At 35.8% G+C, this 17,653-nt stretch overlaps 2 protein-coding genes across 2 annotated transcripts in view; both read right to left on the bottom strand.

Annotated features, from left to right (window-relative positions):
• Positions 1 to 17,653, bottom strand: part of LOC107741551 (receptor-type tyrosine-protein phosphatase C-like) — a 36,258-nt gene that overhangs the window by 9,152 nt on the left and 9,453 nt on the right. The gene's annotated exons all lie outside the window — the stretch shown is intronic.
• On the bottom strand, positions 11 to 9,658 carry LOC107741552 (putative protein TPRXL). Its single transcript, XM_016554311.1, has 10 exons — positions 9,524 to 9,658; positions 9,340 to 9,434; positions 3,686 to 3,748; positions 3,181 to 3,237; positions 2,569 to 2,625; positions 1,756 to 1,818; positions 1,256 to 1,276; positions 739 to 1,134; positions 380 to 442; positions 11 to 119 (listed from the first exon to the last, which is right to left on the bottom strand). The coding sequence occupies exons 2-8, from the start codon at positions 9,392 to 9,394 to the stop codon at positions 887 to 889; spliced, it is 564 nt and encodes a 187-aa protein (XP_016409797.1). The 5' UTR covers positions 9,395 to 9,434; positions 9,524 to 9,658; the 3' UTR covers positions 11 to 119; positions 380 to 442; positions 739 to 886.

Genomic DNA, 17,653 nt, shown 5'->3' with positions numbered 1-17,653 from the left:
ACACACACACACACACACACACACACTGTTACCTGCAGTGGTGCTTGTGTTTTGTTGTTGCGAGGTGGTGTGTGGGAGTGAGACTGAAGTGTTTGTCTGGTTATTATCAGTAATACTCCCTAAATGATAATGATTATTAGATCAAATAAATTGTTTCTCTCATAAATACATGTATGTTGACACAGTCCAGTATGAGATATTAAGAGTTTTGTATTGTACACAATTGTCATTAACACTGATTATTATTACCATAAACTGCATATAATCAAAAAATGATTTAAATGATATAAACTGATTAAATATGACAAATCGGTACATATACACAAAAAAAACAAAAAAACTAAATAAACATGTAATATAATGTTCAACACACTGTTACCTGCAGCAGTGCTTATGTTGTGTTGTTGCGAGGTGGGTGCGGGTGAGGATGTCAGGATTTTATCTTTAGTAAAAATGGTAATGGTTATTTGATCAAACAAAAATTTCATCTCATAAATATGTTGACACAGTCCAGTATGGGATTTAAGGAAGTTGCACATCACGTGGTGACCCAACATAGTGCCAGATTTTTGCAGTGTACAAAAATATAATTCAAACTGAAATTGATTATTATTACTATAAACTGCATAAGCTCAACTAAATGCTAATTTATTTACATAATATAGACTGAAAACTGATAAACTGGTAAATAATAATAAAATCAGCAGAAATACTGTATAATGTTAAATGCACTGTTACCTGCAGAGGTGTTGGTGTTTTGTTGTTGCAAGGTGGAGTGTGGGAGTGAGATTGATGTGTTTGTCTGGTCTGCAAACGTCCCTAAATGACAATGGTTATTAGATCAAATAAAACGTTTCTCTTATAGCCACTGGGGTCTTGACTGAAATCACATACGAAACAGAGGTGGTGCTTTAACATTAGCGATTAAAAAGCTCAAACAAACAAATGAATAAATAAAAGCTTCTTGTTCAGTTATGTGTGTGTAGCACGGCATGATAGGAAGATGGAGGTCAGAGTGTGAGAGAATAATAATGCAGGAGTGTGAGTTTGATGAGGTGACGTCAGATTTACCTTTAATGGTATCTGCAGGCGTGTTTGTTGTGTTGGAGAGAGTGGAGGAGTCTGAATGAGTGTCTGTAATGATGGATGAACACCGGGAAACAATATCTAAGCATATCAGGTTCTCACTGATATAGATTTTCTGACTCATAAGTTCAAATCAGGAACAGAATAACAGAAATTGGGTGACACTTACTTGTACCATTCTTAGCTCCACCTGTGGAAAGTGTGAGATAAAACTATTATTTAACTTTGTCAGAACAGATAGATAGATAGATAGATAGATAGATAGATATTATAATGATATTAATTAACCTAATCAGAAGCAAATCATGCAACTTTTAATTATTTAATTTAATTATTTCTAGGAATGAAGAAAGTAAACAATTTTTGTGTCAAAGGGTGATTGCACTGAAATTACTGCATGACGTGCAGCTACTTACCCATTATATCTCATTATAACATCTGTTAGCAGCATTATTTACATATAATTCATCTTCAACAGACTTTACAGAAAAAAAATCCAATTTATTATAAAAAATATAACACTGTCCATGACAACTAATCCATGACATATGACATCCATGAGATAGTGATGGGGAGGTTGCAATGCAGTATGAAGGGAGGATGGAGGTCAGAGGTCATGAGTTAGACTGACTGTGTGTCTGCTGTGGTGATGTGTGGTGTCATGATTACCTGTAGGTAAGGCGGTGTAAGTAGGTGAAGTGGGTTGCATGGTGGTGGGTGAGTCAGAAGAACCTATTTGACATGATCACATAGTTTAAACTAGATTCAAATACAGTCCTTATATGAATAAAGTTGGCACCAATTTTCCGCCAGATAAATAAACCAAACGCAGTACTAACCACAACAAGCTAATGAGTACAGAAATGAATACATTGCCTATTTTAAAAAATTGCAATTTCCTTAACTTGTCCAGTGTACAATAAAATGATGAAAAATAGGAAATTAAAAACTGAATACCGTTATATTTTATTTTTTTTTATTTTTTTTACCTTTTTCTTCTGGGTTTATGACTTGTTGAGAAGTGAGTGGGGGTGAGGGGCTCATGACTGAAGGAAAAAGCAGGTTCATTTTAGGTAGTCCAGTAAGGGATATTTGCTTGTTAAAAAACTACTGAGTTTGACCATTACCGTTTTCTTCTGGGTTTGGGTCTTGTTTAGAAGTGTGTGTGGGTGAGGGGTCTGTGACTGAAGGGGAAATCAAGTTTATTTTAGGTGGTCCAGTACAGGATTTAACTACAAACGTATACAAAAGACCAAAGAAGTTTCTTCTAGCAAGTTGCTCAAATTAAATCTCTTGAATTAAGCCTATATCTTGCATGATAAAAGATAGAGGTATTGAAGCCAATCTCAAATTTATTAACTATTGTATTAGTACAGTACTCATTTTATTTTGTTCTCAAAAAAAATAAAAACTTTTTTAAAACAATTAAATTATCTATCTAGCAGCTGCTGCAAAAAAATTATATCAAAAGAGGACTATTACCTGTTTCACTTGATTTAGGGACTGGGGTAGAAGTGAGTGAGGGTGAGGGGCTTGTGGCTAAAAGGAAAAGCAAGTTAATTTTAGGTAGCCTAGTATAGGATTTACTACAATCTACAAACTTATACAAAGGATCAAGAAACTTCTTCTACCGAGTCGTGCACTTTCAAATTCCCTGCCAACAATAAAAAGACATTCAATGACCTTTGATGTCAACAATAAAATATATGGGAAGTCAAAGTTGAAAAACTGCTTAATATTTTATAGTTAATATTTGCATGTATAATTTTTTTTATATGTTTATGTTTAATATGTTTAAATGATAATAATTACAATATAATAATACAAATATATTATTTTTTTAAATATATAAAACACATTTTTAAGTGTTGTGCTTGATGGTCGCCACTTCACATATTTAGAGTTAATATCTTTCATTTATTGATTTATTTTTTTGTAGAAATATTATAAACATTTGAAACAAATGTCTAAATCTAAGGACTCGCTACATGTTTTAAAAGAGATTTTAATAAGATTTCTCCTTTTCATTGTCTCGTACATCCTTACTTGTCACTGACTGCTGCAAGATAGCATGTCAAAGAGAATGACTATTATCTGTTTCGCTTGATTTTGTGACTTGTGGATCCATGTGTGCGGGTGAGGGGTCTGTGACTGAAGGGAAAAGCAAGTTCATTTTAGGTGGTCCAGTACAGGATTTAACTACAAGCGCACTAAAACTACAAACTCATACAAAAGACCAAAGCAGATTCTTCTAGCAAGTCATACACTTTTAAAGCACAGGATCTGGGTTTCTTTTTGATGAACAAAAAACAGATGCTTAATATTAATTATATCACAGGATCTTAAATGTGAAGCCTGGTGTAGCCTAAAAAGTTCTTGTTGGGTCATTCGCTCTACCGCTCTCTCAAAAATAAATAAATAATACTAGAAAACAAAACATACAAAATAAATGAATGAATAAAGAAATATCTAAATAAATAAACCACTTGATCAGTGACGTGCTCATATCACAGCATGATGGAAAGCTGGAAGTCAGAGTGTGAGAGATTGTGTGTGAAAGTATAATCATGCAGGAGTGTGAGTTTGATGTCAGCTTTACCTTCGGTGGTGTCTGCAGGTGTGTTTGATGCTTTGGGAAAAGTGGAGGAGTCTGACTGAGGGACTGTAATGATGGATTGACAACATGAAACAATATCTAAGCATCAAGTTTTAACTTGTATATACATTTTCTGACCCAAAAATACAGCCTTATATAAAAGAAAAAGTGTGACACAGACACACACACATACATAACCATTAGTGATACACAACTGACTGGAAGCATCACCATAATTTAAACATTTAAATCTAAGAACTTGCAACATGTTTTTGACTAGATTTTAAAAAGATTTCTCCTTTTCATCATCTCATACATCCTTATCACTATCCTATCCTTCACAAACTGCTGCAAGACTATAACCTGCTTCTGCTTTTTGTCTTTTTCAGTGTGTGAGGGTGAGGGGCATGTGACTGAAGGGAAAAGCAAGTTCAGTTTAGGTGGTCCAGTATAAGATTTAACTACAAATACACTAAAACTACAAACTCATACAACAGACCAAAGTGTCTTCTAACAAGTCATACACTTTCAACTCCTTTGATGAAGCCAATGTTTTACATGATAAAATTCACTACAACAGCACTGCAATTATTTCAGAAAATTATGCTTTGATGATATAGGGAATTTACAGAATATTTAAAATGTATGGAATTTATTGAAATTTGTGCTCTAAAACTGGATGGTCCGAGGGGAAAAAAATTGTGTAGAAACAATTTTCACTCAGAAATTGCTAGCAAATTTCACAAATAATTATAAAGACATGTAGAGTAAGTTAAGGTCCTTGCACACAGTGTCTGAAATTTCCGTATGCGTCATCCTAAAAATTCGTCACGCACAAACACCTCTCAAAATGCTTGCTACAGAATATCGGAAAACACAGAAAATTTAACCCGATCCAATTTTTTTATGACGGACGGAAGTTTCAGAGGCAGTGTGTAAACGTGATTGACACAACGTGAGGTCGTATTTATTTTTTAACGTGCGTAAATTAAATAGTATTTTCTTGTAAAACCTATAAAATCCTTGTTTTATTTACTACTTTGCTTACTAAAAAAGAAAAAAAAAATACAGTGTAGCAATGGCAATATATTCAATTATTTACCAATTCTAATTTGCTTAATACAAATTATTTAGCTAAAAAATAAATAAACGACTTCCCTGACAACTAAAAAGCTCTGTTTATTTTAAAAACAAATCAACTATTGCACTAAAAAACACCTTCGCATTATATTCCGCATCTCTTTTCTTTGAAACTCAAGACTCCTTGTAAAAACGGTCCGCTTTGGTCAGAAAGGGGAAGGGAGTTACTAGCAGTGGTCTGTATGTGGTGCGACCTGGCTGCCATGGAAACACAGCGTGCACACAAACTATTTCAGTTTCTCAACCACAGCTTCCTGTAGCGCGACAAAACCCTTCCTCCTTCTCAAGGCTCTGGTGCTTTGCTTTCTTTTCTTTTGTTCGGCTCAGTATACACTGCGTATATGTGCTTCTGGCATATATATATACGGTCATATAACTCACTGTGCGTGTGCGGAAGGGGGAGGGGTCAAATGTACTCGTGTGGGTGGGGGTAGATAATTATAGATTATAGACTATAGACATGCAAATTATATCTATGCAACTCTTCTAAATCTTCTACATGAGAGCTTCGACTACAAACAGAACACTGTAAAATGTTAGTTCACTAGACTACTAATCGAATGCAGTGTCAAGATCAAGTATTTTGTGGAAAGGTTTGGTATTTTTTGATACTAAGATTGCTAAGATTTATTATTTTTTAGAATTCTTAAAATCTCATAACAGCTTTCTTTAACGTTTAACTCTGGATAACTGTAGTTTTAGCTCAGAGTAGCAGTACTTTTCACTTATTTTCTTTGCCGGATGTGGTTTTGCTCGACTTGGTTCACAACTTGAAGCGCATGCATCTTGAGCGTAGCTGTTTTAGCAGGTCCACCCATTACATGGAACATGACAGAATGAGAAAAGTGACTTTAAATGTCCAGTTTGATAGTTGTCTTGTCGTTCACTTTCAAAAGATTTTAATTTGACTGTCTTGTCACAGTAATCGCAATGAGGTTCACATAAAACATCAATCTCCTGCAAGTTGATATTTAACCTGCTTTTAAAGTTTGATCTAAACCTCCAAACTGTGCTATATTCACAAACATTGGCTATTGAAACAATGCATATTACATATTTGTAATAATAATGTAATGTAACATAACACACCTCTTTAAACAATAATTAAAGCTCATGTTTAGACTATAAAAGTACAAATAATTCCTTTAAATCTGAAAAATAGCTTCCCCAACAGATGTTTTCAGCATTATTTGGTTTAATCATTTAAGTTACAATATATTATGTCATTTCTAATCAATTTTGGAGTTTAACCTGATTGTCTTCATTCCAAATGGTTGAAAGTGTGTATCAAACACTGCAAGATTTGACTTTGGCACCATTACTCAAAATTTTAAGGCAGTAATTTTACTATTATTACAAGTTATTTTTGGTAACACTTTAGTAAAGGGACCAACTATCACTATTAACTAGTTGCTTATTAGCATGCATATTATTAACATATTGGCTGTTTATTAGTACTTATAAAGCACATATTCCGCATGAACATATTCTACATCCCTAATCCTACCCAACACCTAAACTTAACAACTACCTAACAATTAATAAGCAGCACAAAATCCCAAAGACAACAAAAAGAATCGTTGAAAACTATTTAAAAGCCATGAAGCTACAGGAAAACACCATTCAAGTCCTTACTAATTCTTTCCTGACATATCAGACTTAAACGTTCTGTTTAAATCACTATTTTTACTTCAACACCAAGGTTGCAACACGTATCTACCATCTTTAAAAACACACAAAGATGTGCAGATAGTGTGAGAGCGAGTTAACGGAACATACAGGTCAAAAAATACAGTAATTAAATTCATTTAACTTTATAGTCTTCTCTCTCTTTTTTTTAATAATTGTTAGTTTGTAAAAACTGTGCCACTTCTTTTCAGTCTCCTAACTAACGAAGACAAAGCAGTCGCCCACAACCGAAAATAATGCACACTGGGTCAACGCAATGCGACATAGGCCTAGATATATACCGCATGTACGTTCATGTACGTACAGTCTTCGTGACTAAAACGGCTCATTCTTAAGATGCAGACGTGAAATCAACAATCAATCCAATGACAAGACTTGACCTGATATTAATTGTGTTTACATACAACAAATGATGGTAATAATCAAAAATCAGCTGATTGTAAAAATTTAATAATGTAATAAAACCAAGTAATAAAGTGTAAAGTTTTAGAAACTGGCAAGTTAGGAGTTCTTTTAAGGCAAGACGCTAAGGAGGAAATGCTAAAACAATTATTTAATTGTTGCCTCAGTGGTTTCACACACATTGTGCAGTTGATACCTTGAGGAGATCATTTTAACTGATTTCACACTTGAAATTTGTCGGTGTAACCTATTTGAGTCAGGTTGATTTGGTCATATTAAATCATATTTTTGACATTTTTAAATGTATATCTATCTAACATATACCAATGTTCAAAATTAAAACACAAATTTTCATCCAGCATTATTCACATAATTAGTAATTGATAGAATAGTTAACTCCTTTTGGGTCATCGTTTACCTTTTTTGTTTGTAGACCACAAAAGATGATGTTGTATGTTTATGCTGCTGGTTTCCATGAGCTGTCAAGCTCCACAAATAACACAAAACGACAAACAAAGTCCACATTCAGTATATTCCTAGTCTTCTGAAGTCATATGATAGATTTTTGTATGAAGATTTAAGACTTTCGGCCTGTTCCTTGCACAAAGATATTGTATGACTTCAGAGGCCATAAGAACTACTTTTATGATACATTTAGTCATTTTTGAGGCTCAAAACCTCACCATTAACTTTTACTGTAGGGAAAAGTGCAGCATGAACATTCTTCTAAATAGCTTCTTTTGTGTTCTACAAATGAAAGAAAGTCGTACAGTTTTGGAGCAACATGAAAGTGAGTAAATGATGACAGAATATTCATTTTCAGATGAGCCTTTCCTTTAAATAAACATACGGACAAATAAACACACTGAAATAAGCCTGAAAAGTAGATTTCAGGAATATTCCCATGAGCACTGACTCTTAAGGCCCCGATCTCACATGTACGCCCATCTTTCGATGCCTTTCTGCCTTTTCTATGTGATTTGTATGTACAGTGCAGTCACAAGGATTCTCATCCGGTCTCAAGCCACAACACTTTTAAATATAGTGAAAAGACATTTCGATGCAACATGTCTCACGGCACTTCTTCAGCGACTCGCGCAAGCACCATTTTAGCCGGCAAATCTACGAGACGCAGAAACCGGCTCAAAATGAAACGAGGAAGTGGTCAGAGGCCTGTGCAGCGAGGCATCATGTTCAACAGTATCATGCAATGTGACACCCAAAAGACATTCAAATGAATAATATACTGTAATAGAATAGAATAGAATAGAATAGAATAGAATACCTAATGTGCACTCAAAATATGTCTTAAGAAAAATCATGTGTGATCACTGATTTTTTTTTTTTGTGATTTGATATTGTAACTTGTGATATTGCCATGTGATGATATTATTATTATTCTCTCTCGCTCGCTTTTATATTATTATTATATATATTACATTATATTATTAAACATGCAAAAAATACAAATTTCAGTTGCTGATGCAATAGCCTGATGCAATTTTCCCACAATACTCCAAAGGACTCAACTCAAGAACATCAAAAATGGTTCTTCACAAGAAGAACATGAGAACCTTTAGTTTCAAGACAGCTGAACAGCACTCTATTATATAACAAGGAGATCCTCAACAGCATCCATCAGATTGTGCCATGTGAAAGCAGGGATGATTGACTGACAGCTCGGCCTCCGCACCGCTCAAATCTAGCAGAACCTTGAGCGAGTTTGAGGGGATACGCCCAAACCAGCCAGATCTTTGACAGCTCCTTTACCAGGTAATACAAACTAGAACCTAACACACCTCTCACAAGTGTCCCGCCACAGAACCTTTCAAAAAATCACGTTAGGCATTTTGCAAAGCGCTCTTTTGCAACATTTCGCAAGCTCTGACTTTACTCCGATGCTGTGCAAAGCAACAACTTCTCACTTTGGCCGTCTAAAGAGAATTCCCCTTCTTCTTGGTTAACAACGGTGGAGATTCTCAGTAGAATAATAATATTTCTAACAAACAATACTTAAAATAAATTGAGGACTCAGGCGCCAAAATATGCTTGCCCTGCTTGTACACATTACGATTTAATTATCATTGACATCCCTGCCAAGATTCGAATAAACACTCATTCACTAATTAATTTTATGTTAGTATTTTAGTGTTACGGCTAGTGATGATAAATAAGCTTCAATAAACTAATAACACACAACACAGAAACTGGACCAAAATATGAATGAATCTACACCACGACAATGACCTTCTTTAAGTTATGCGAACAATTAATTCACAAAATGCCACATAATACAAAACACAGCAGTAAATATAATTTTAAAAAATGATAATATATATACATATACCATCGCAAATTTGCTTGTAAATATATATATACAAAAAAATAATAATAAAAAACCTGTAAAAATACAATTTTGTACTTACATAAGACCAAGCATAGGACCAAAACCAAGGGTCCTAGCGCAAAAAATCTCGCCATATCCAAGAGTTCAAAAGCCGCTTCTAAGACACCATATGTCCTATTTGAAACAGACACAGATCTAAGTTAACCGTCAGAAAGCGTACTGGCTTTTTGGTCTCTCTTGCTCTGTTTTTATACGTGTCTTACGTGTTCTCATGTGTCTAATCTGTCGGTTCTGTTGCCGGTGAGTTTTCACCTTCAAAAAAATCCTTAAGCTGTTTTTTTTGGGTCTAGAGACAGCAGAGCAGTGTCAGAGACACTCTCCTCTTCAGCTTTGCGTTAAGGCCCTTTCTTAACAGGAAGTTGCATTTTCATCTACGCCACACATCTCTCGCCTTCTACTGTGTCGTCCTTCAAATGGGAAATGAGAGAAAATGATCTCATTTTTGCTTTTTTTTTCTGACGACCAGCATCCATAGTGAGAGCAGCACCTTCAGAAGATGCACATTTAAAACTAAAATCACCTCTACTTGAATGTGTGAACATTTCAAATCAAATGAAAAGAAAGTGTTACAATACTTCCACAAGGCATTGTGTATAAATAAGTAAGTCATAAGTAGCATGGGTATATTTGTAGCAATAGCCAACAATACATTGTATGGGTCAAAATGATCGATTTTTGTTTTATGCCAAAAATAATTAGGATATTAAGTAAAGATCATGTTCCATTAAGATATTTTGTAAATTTCCTACTGTAAATATATCAAAACTTTTTGATATAAAAATTTTTGTTTATTAAAATGCATTGCTAAAGACTTCATTCAGACAGCTATATATATATATATATATATATATGTTGATGTTAAAAACCTGTTATTTGCTTTGTCATTATGGTGTATGGAGTGTAGATTGAAGTAATTTAAAGCAGTTTAACAAGGCTGCAACATAACAAAATGTGAAAAAAATTAAGGGGTTTGAATACTTTCGCAAGGCACTGTATATAAATATATATATATATATATACACACACACACACACATACATACATAATGTGTACATAAGTACATAATGTACCAGAAAAAGCCATCTTCTACAGGGGTGGTGGCTCCTAAAAAATTTGGATAAGAAAATTATCAATACAGAAGCCAAAAATACAACAATTACAAAACACGAGCCCAGTTAGTGTTTAAGAAACAAATTTTGTCATTGTGTTTTCAATGATATTCTAACGCGTGGCAAGATTGTGAGGAGGGCGAAATACCACATCAGCCTCAATGGGTCGAGCGAATATATACACAAATTAATTATAGGCAGCGGCTATTTGCACGAAGTGATATGAGATTTGAAAAGGGAGAAAAAAAGTTCGGTAAAAGGCGGATTTCGAACCCGGGTCGATCGCATCAAAAAGCCCACAGTACGTGCTTTACCATCTACGCAACTGAAGTTGATGATTGTCGGACGTCTTTTATAGTGTTGACCATTCCTAGCACACGTTTGTGGGTGGAGCTAGTGTACATAGCCTCTGCCAACAAGGCGGGCTATTTGCACTTAGTGTAAATAGACACTCCGTTAATGATAAACTACGAAAAGATCTGTGGGCAAGGTGGCGACCACTCTAGTCTTTTAAATGAAAACTACACCTCTGTGCCTGCGAGGAATTGACTTATGGTCCAAAAAGATAAATATTAATAAACCCCAAAGCCAGTGATGTGACTTTGCCTCCTCGCTTCGTAAGTCCACCACACACCGCTAATACTAATATATATTTTACATGTTTAAATTTTCTTGACATTTTGCTGTCACTTTGTGACTTCAGTGGTTTTATACATTGTAACAATGTTATAAAATCGATACGTTACTGGAAGCCATATTGTGAATTCAATCATGGCCAAAGGGTTTGGCTTTGTATCCCATAATAGTATAAACATATCTGCTAACGTATATTTACATTTTTTTGTATTTTAGGATCTCTTTTGCATGACTGATATCTTCTATGCACTGATTTGCTTACTTAATGTGACCAAACTAATCTATAATATGTGAATGTCTCATGAGAAGTGACATTTTTGGATTTAAACATGGGTCATGTACACACAAAAAGGTTTCGTTTTGATATTGATTTTTCTTCCTCAATTTACATGAATGACTCAATGGTGATGTCAAACTCAAACATTTTCTTCTCTCACATGGCTTACAAAACTTGAAATGTGTAGCTTCTTGACTATTTCTCACTTTCCAAGCTACTCTGCATGTAGGCAGTGCTGCAAGATACCACTTCCTTGCTTGTTCTTTTTTTCTCTCCTCTCTTTTTTTGGCTTCTCGCCTGTTTGAGGAAGTAGCACAGAGAGAGAGGCGTGCAAAGATGAAACCCAAAGTGACAACCTACTGACTGTATGGACACAGATAACACAGTAAGATAGTAATGAACTTTAAAGGTTGATTATTAGTGAAGAGAATTCAAAGAGATTGATAACTCAAGATAGGAATTCTTACCCTGTGTATCAAAATATAGCGAATCAAAAGTACATGCATATGTAAATTCCTCTTTTCTTTACTTCTCTTTAGCACTTTAAGAGAAACTGTAAGTAAAATTAGTAATTTTTTCCACTTTTTTTTTGTCAGTCGCATCACATTTCAGAAGATGCATGCCAGAGTTTATAAAATCAGCTTCCTGCGAAACTTGTGGCAATGATACCAAGCATTAGTGAGAATGTTCTCAGGCTAAATATATCTGCTTTGATGAGGTTCAGGTTTTTAAATGGTTTCATCACATTAGATGCATCAAAACTGGCTAAAATGGAAAAAAATCATGCTATTAAAGTGTAAAACAAAGTATAAAACCTCAAACTTTACAATACAATAAAATAGTAGGTGGTGGGTAGTTGGCTCAAAGGGTAATCAACCACTTCTGGAAGTCTGTTCTCTCACTCAAACGCGCATTTGCAATTTTGCACAAGCAAATGCACAATCAGACACATAAACTCCACCCACATTTGTACAAATGGCTATAGCCGATGAGTAATTCCAGTACTGCAGATTGAAGAATTACAAAAAAGTACCTTTCGACCCACTACAAGTGTACTTGCTAAAAATCAATGTAAAAGTGGCACATTACAGCAACATATTCAAGCAACCAACTCTGTCATGTGATTTTTGACTGATTGTGTATTCAACAATAAACCAAATTACAATTCAGAAGAAAATGTGAGAAATGTATAGTTCGTTCCACGAAGAGATATAACCAAACTTTATGCCTGATGACCCTCCTGAAAAAAAGGTCTTCCAGCCTGGTCATAGCTGGTTTGCAGGCTGATTTTAGATGGGTTTTGACCATTTCGTTAGCTGGTCAAGCTAGGAGACCAGCTGACAAACAAGACAAAACCAGCTTGGCCATACTGGTTTTGGAGACCAGCTTGATCAGCTCAGTCAGACCAGCTAAAACCAGCTACTTCCAGCTTAGACCAGTCAACCTGGGCTGCGTTTCCCAAAAGCAACTATGGTCGCAAGTTCTGTCATTACTGACAGAGTTCAATGGAACTAACGACCATAGTTAGCTAACAATGCTTTTGGGAAACTCACCCCTGCTTAGGCTGGTTTTAGCTTATTTTTTTCCTGCAGGGATACAGCAACATTTGATTTTTGACTGATTGTGTATTTAACAATAAACCAAAAGAATATATTTACATTTCAGAAGAAAATGTGAGTGGTTGAATGGGCAAAACTCACTAGCGTTTTAGAGATTTAGGTCACTAAAATTTTAATGCCTGAGGTACACTCTTAATGCCTGATGAAACAAATACTCTGGATAATAATATGGATAAAAATATAACACTGAACATCACAAGAAATCATTTTTAAATACAAATGTTGTTATTTGGATGCTATATATGCTAAGCTAGCAGGCTAATCAGCTAGCAGTATGATAAGCTAGTACAACAAACAGCATGCAAAAAGTAAGCAACAGAATCTAAATGAATAAAGAATGAGAAATGTTTAATTTCACAGTCTATAACTTCGGTTATTTACTACTACATATGACAATTTAGAGGACATTGTGGTCATAACAACATTTGTTGAGATTTTAAATCAGGCACTGAATAAAGTGCCCATTAAAAGTTTTTGTAGCCAATTGACAACACATTGGGGTCCTAATTCGGACTCTAAATTAAATTAATTAAAACATCTGCACAATGTTAATTATGTTGCTGTGTGTTTTTTTTAACTTTTATCAACAGCTTTTCTGATTGCTAAGTATTAGCATTTCTACTCAGCTAGCTGCAGGATTTGAGGTCTCATTTATGTCTGTGAACAATGTTTAGTTCAAATCTTTAACCTCATATTGCAACAGTAATAGTGAGGCTAGCCTTAGCAAGCACCGCTAATACACATGTTTTAGTATCTGTACAACTTTATGTAGCCTACTATATTTTATTATTTTGACCCTTTATGGCGCGTTTCCACTGCGTGGTACAGCACGGCTCGGTTTGTGTTTCCACTGCAGTTCAGTACCGCTTTAGAGTGGGCGGGATTATTCACATGTCGTTATAGTTGCGCTGCCTCTACTACCACGACTCCTGAAAAACTTTTTCATTCCGCGTCGCCCCATTAAGCTCTCGCTGGATCCGCTCCTCTGCTATCAACGAGAGGAACATCTGTACTTCCTCAACAGAAAACAAAACAGACACTTTTTGGTTGTTAAAAAAAGGTGCGTTCGTTCAAAACAGTTGCGTTCGATCCTTCGCTGGCTGTGCTGATTTAAATCTAGCGGTTCTTTTGTGTTTGTGTCGCAAGTTCAGTGACGCAGGTAGTGACGATTCTCTCCGGCCAATCCGTGATCAGCAGAGTTTACACATCACGTTTTGGTAACGGTACGGTTCACTTGGAACCTCAACCGAGGTGGTACTAAAAAAAGTACCATGTACCAGGTACTGTACCCAGTGGAAAACCCCCCAAAAGTGAACCGTACCGAGCCGTACCGTGCCGTACCATGCAGTGGAAAAGCCCCATAAGTCTTTAGTTTAAGTACCTTGTTGACAGAAATAATCTTAATATTCAGTTTATAAATAAATGAGAAGAACTCTGCAATTCTTGGCTAGCACAAATTATGCTAAGCTAAGTACCATTTGATCAATATGCAGATTTGATGAGTGTATTTGGTCTGAAAGCTGTTACCTGTGTGTGGACAGGAAATAACTACACATGTACCGATTAATCCTGCTGGTTACATTCCCTGTTTTTCTACAACCTTTTGACCTACTCCAGCACCTTTCAAGGGACTGCTAAAGGACAAAACCAGTCTTCTGACCTGAAAGATATCTTTGTTGCACTTGCAACCATATTTCTCATGTTTTGTGGCTGTCTGGCACTGGTCCACACGATGGTGTACCACCTGCTTACATAAATATCTCAGGGGCATAGCGCCGTGTGCTAGCAATGGCTGCATCCCAATTCTTGGCTATATGGAATGCAAGATTAAGCATAATGCAGCTCAAATCATAGTATGAAAATAATAAGTGCACTTAAGTGACCATTTATTTAATTACTATTACTTTATCTGCTAGAACAGTTTTAAAAAATATATATATACTTGTAAGATTTGAAGTAGACAACATGCGCACATTGAATACAATTAAGCACTTTTTTAAACAAAGGCAAATGTGCCTAGATAGCAAACTATTTGCTGTGGACTTTTATTCAATCTTGTTTTAGGGGTTTATATTGCCCACAAACCATTGTGGTAAGGAAAACAGGTTTGTATCAGTAGTAGAAAACTGTGAAAACATGTCCACAACACATTTGACACAGATGATTTCTGAGTGAGACAAGATATTAAAAAACGGAAGAAAGAAAGTAGGGCAGCAGATGATTCTATCTACTGGTGATTGTATTGTGAAAAGTGGCTTTTACATATCAAAATGGAGGTCGTTGGAGGAGAGAGGCTGAAAATTAAGAGAAATTAGTGATGTCAGCAAAGAAGGAAAATCGAAATAATTGATTACATTTTGATAAAGACGATTAATAATATATTAATAGGGGTTATGTGCAACAGACTTCCGTATTCTGTTAACCGGGTCTCGTCGCTTCCGGTTCAAGCGTTTTGCATATGCTTAGTTAAATATGAAGCAGTTTTACTCAAGATGCCTTCAAAGTAGATAGCAATGATGATCATAACCGATGTCCATCACATATGCGGACTGATATCTAAAAGTTTTTTTTATTTTTATTCTTTTCACATTTAGATATAAAAATTGAATAAAACGTCAACAATAAAAACAGCTAGCTAGTTTAACTGATTATCTTAAAAGTCCATAGATATCGCAATTATTTAATACGGCTGTTAACACGTTCTCCGACAAGCGGAAGCAATGAGACCTGTTTTCCGGGTTTGGTCAGGTGATGTTCGACATATACCCTATTAATATAAAGATTTTAGGTAGATGCTATACCTAATATGCCTACATGAAATGAGTAGTATGTCCAAATTCATAGTATTCATAAAACAGTACATGAAAAATAATCGGATGACCTGTGATTCTGAAGTGCACATCCAATAGACACTTTACTCTTTATCTCACGAGGTATGTATGAATTTCATTCATACTATATACTGTAGAATGTCATATTACATTCTTTGACAGACGTTTTTTGCATTGCTGTTTTGACTTTTTGGTGCTCAGGTTGTGGGGGCGTCCCAGCATGTTTTACGCCCCGTGATGATCTCCATTCTCCACATGACCTCATAATGACACCAGCTGCATTGTCAGGAACTGCCAGATGTCTTTGGTAGGTAAGAAATGAAGCTCATATGAAATTAAATTAAATTAAATCAATCAGTCAGTTCCTGTGGGAACCAATAGCTGAACATTTATCTGAACATTTTCACTTTCCACAGTGTAAATCCAAAGATTTCACCATAGAGAAGCAGAGCAAAGAGGAAGAGTGCATAGTTTGCTTAATTTTGTGGTTTCTCAGACCTGCCCCTCCCGCTCATACTACAGCTGCAGCACGTTTAGGCCACGCCTCTTCATTTTTACATACTTAAGTGCTTGGTGGTTTAAAAATAGAGATTTCATCAGCCGCTGACACACCAGCGATCTTCAGATCTTTGTGCTTTCTTCAAATAGATTAACAAGAACAACCAAGCTTGTGCGCTGTAGGTCATCAGCTGATCAGAGGTAGATTTCTTCAGCTGGTACCTTATTGTACCCAAAAAGGACAATCTGAGGGGCCTGAACCATACTATACAGAATAGGGATATGCCGGTAGCAAATTTTCATGTTGCGATTAATTGATAATGCTTTTATCATGGGAAAAGTATTCTTAAAATGCATTCAAAATTCGGAATAATTTGTAATATATAATTATTCACGGTATTTAGAAGTGCCCACGATAACAATATCGTGCATATTCATTACCGTGATATACCGCATTACCGAATACCGGCACACGTCTAATACAGAATATACAGAATCAAGATGTTTAGTCTCAGACTCAGTGTCACAAATTAAATTCAGGGATTGGTTTGTGATGACATATCTAAAGACTTCTACACACTGCACGATTTTAGTAATCCTATGAGATCATTGCAGATCACACTGTGTGACATGGATGTAATAAACTTGGGTACGACATGCGTGTAGACTGTACGATGATGACACCTTGTGACTCGTCGGCTACGACGCACGTTTCTATAGAAAAATAAAATGTCTTCAGCCTGTGCTAGTGGTCAACAAAAAGAGCATGATGAATCACACTTTGGCGGTTTTTATGTGTGCTGAAAAAAGTGGAAGCGGCGAAAGAGGAAGGAATAAGAGCTTGAGGTAAGCACTTTTAAGTTTTGGCGCCATGTCGTGTTGATTTCATGTCGCACTTGTATTGGCTGGTCAGTAAACGTGGGTCGTAGCAGTAAACGCACTGTGCGATGATCATGCTAAATTTCTGACTATCGTAGGCTATCTTTGGTCGCAAGACCATGACAACGGCCATTTTTGAACCTGTCTCACTGTATGACGACTGTCCAATTACAGGACAACCAATTACAAGCCACGATCACAGAAATTGCCACGATTGTTTCACGATGCCAATCTTTCGTCTGGGACAGCTAAAAATCGTGCAGTGTGTTTCAGGCTTAAAGGAGGCCTATTTTCACACTGACATTCTGCCAGAACACAGAAAGTTTCTCAGGTTTGCTTTCGGGGGAGAAGCTTACCAATATAGAGTTCTTCCTTTCAGCCTAGCCTTGTCCCCACACACATTCACCAAGTGCATGGATGCTGCTCTGGCTCCTCTGTGACTCCAGGGCATCTGTGTACTGAATTACATAGTCGATTGGCTCAT

This window comes from Sinocyclocheilus rhinocerous, unplaced genomic scaffold, assembly GCF_001515625.1.
Source record: "Sinocyclocheilus rhinocerous isolate Xijiao unplaced genomic scaffold, SAMN03320098_v1.1 scaffold556, whole genome shotgun sequence".
NCBI lineage: Eukaryota > Metazoa > Chordata > Actinopteri > Cypriniformes > Cyprinidae > Sinocyclocheilus > Sinocyclocheilus rhinocerous.
This window is presented reverse-complemented; position numbering and strand designations above follow the sequence as displayed.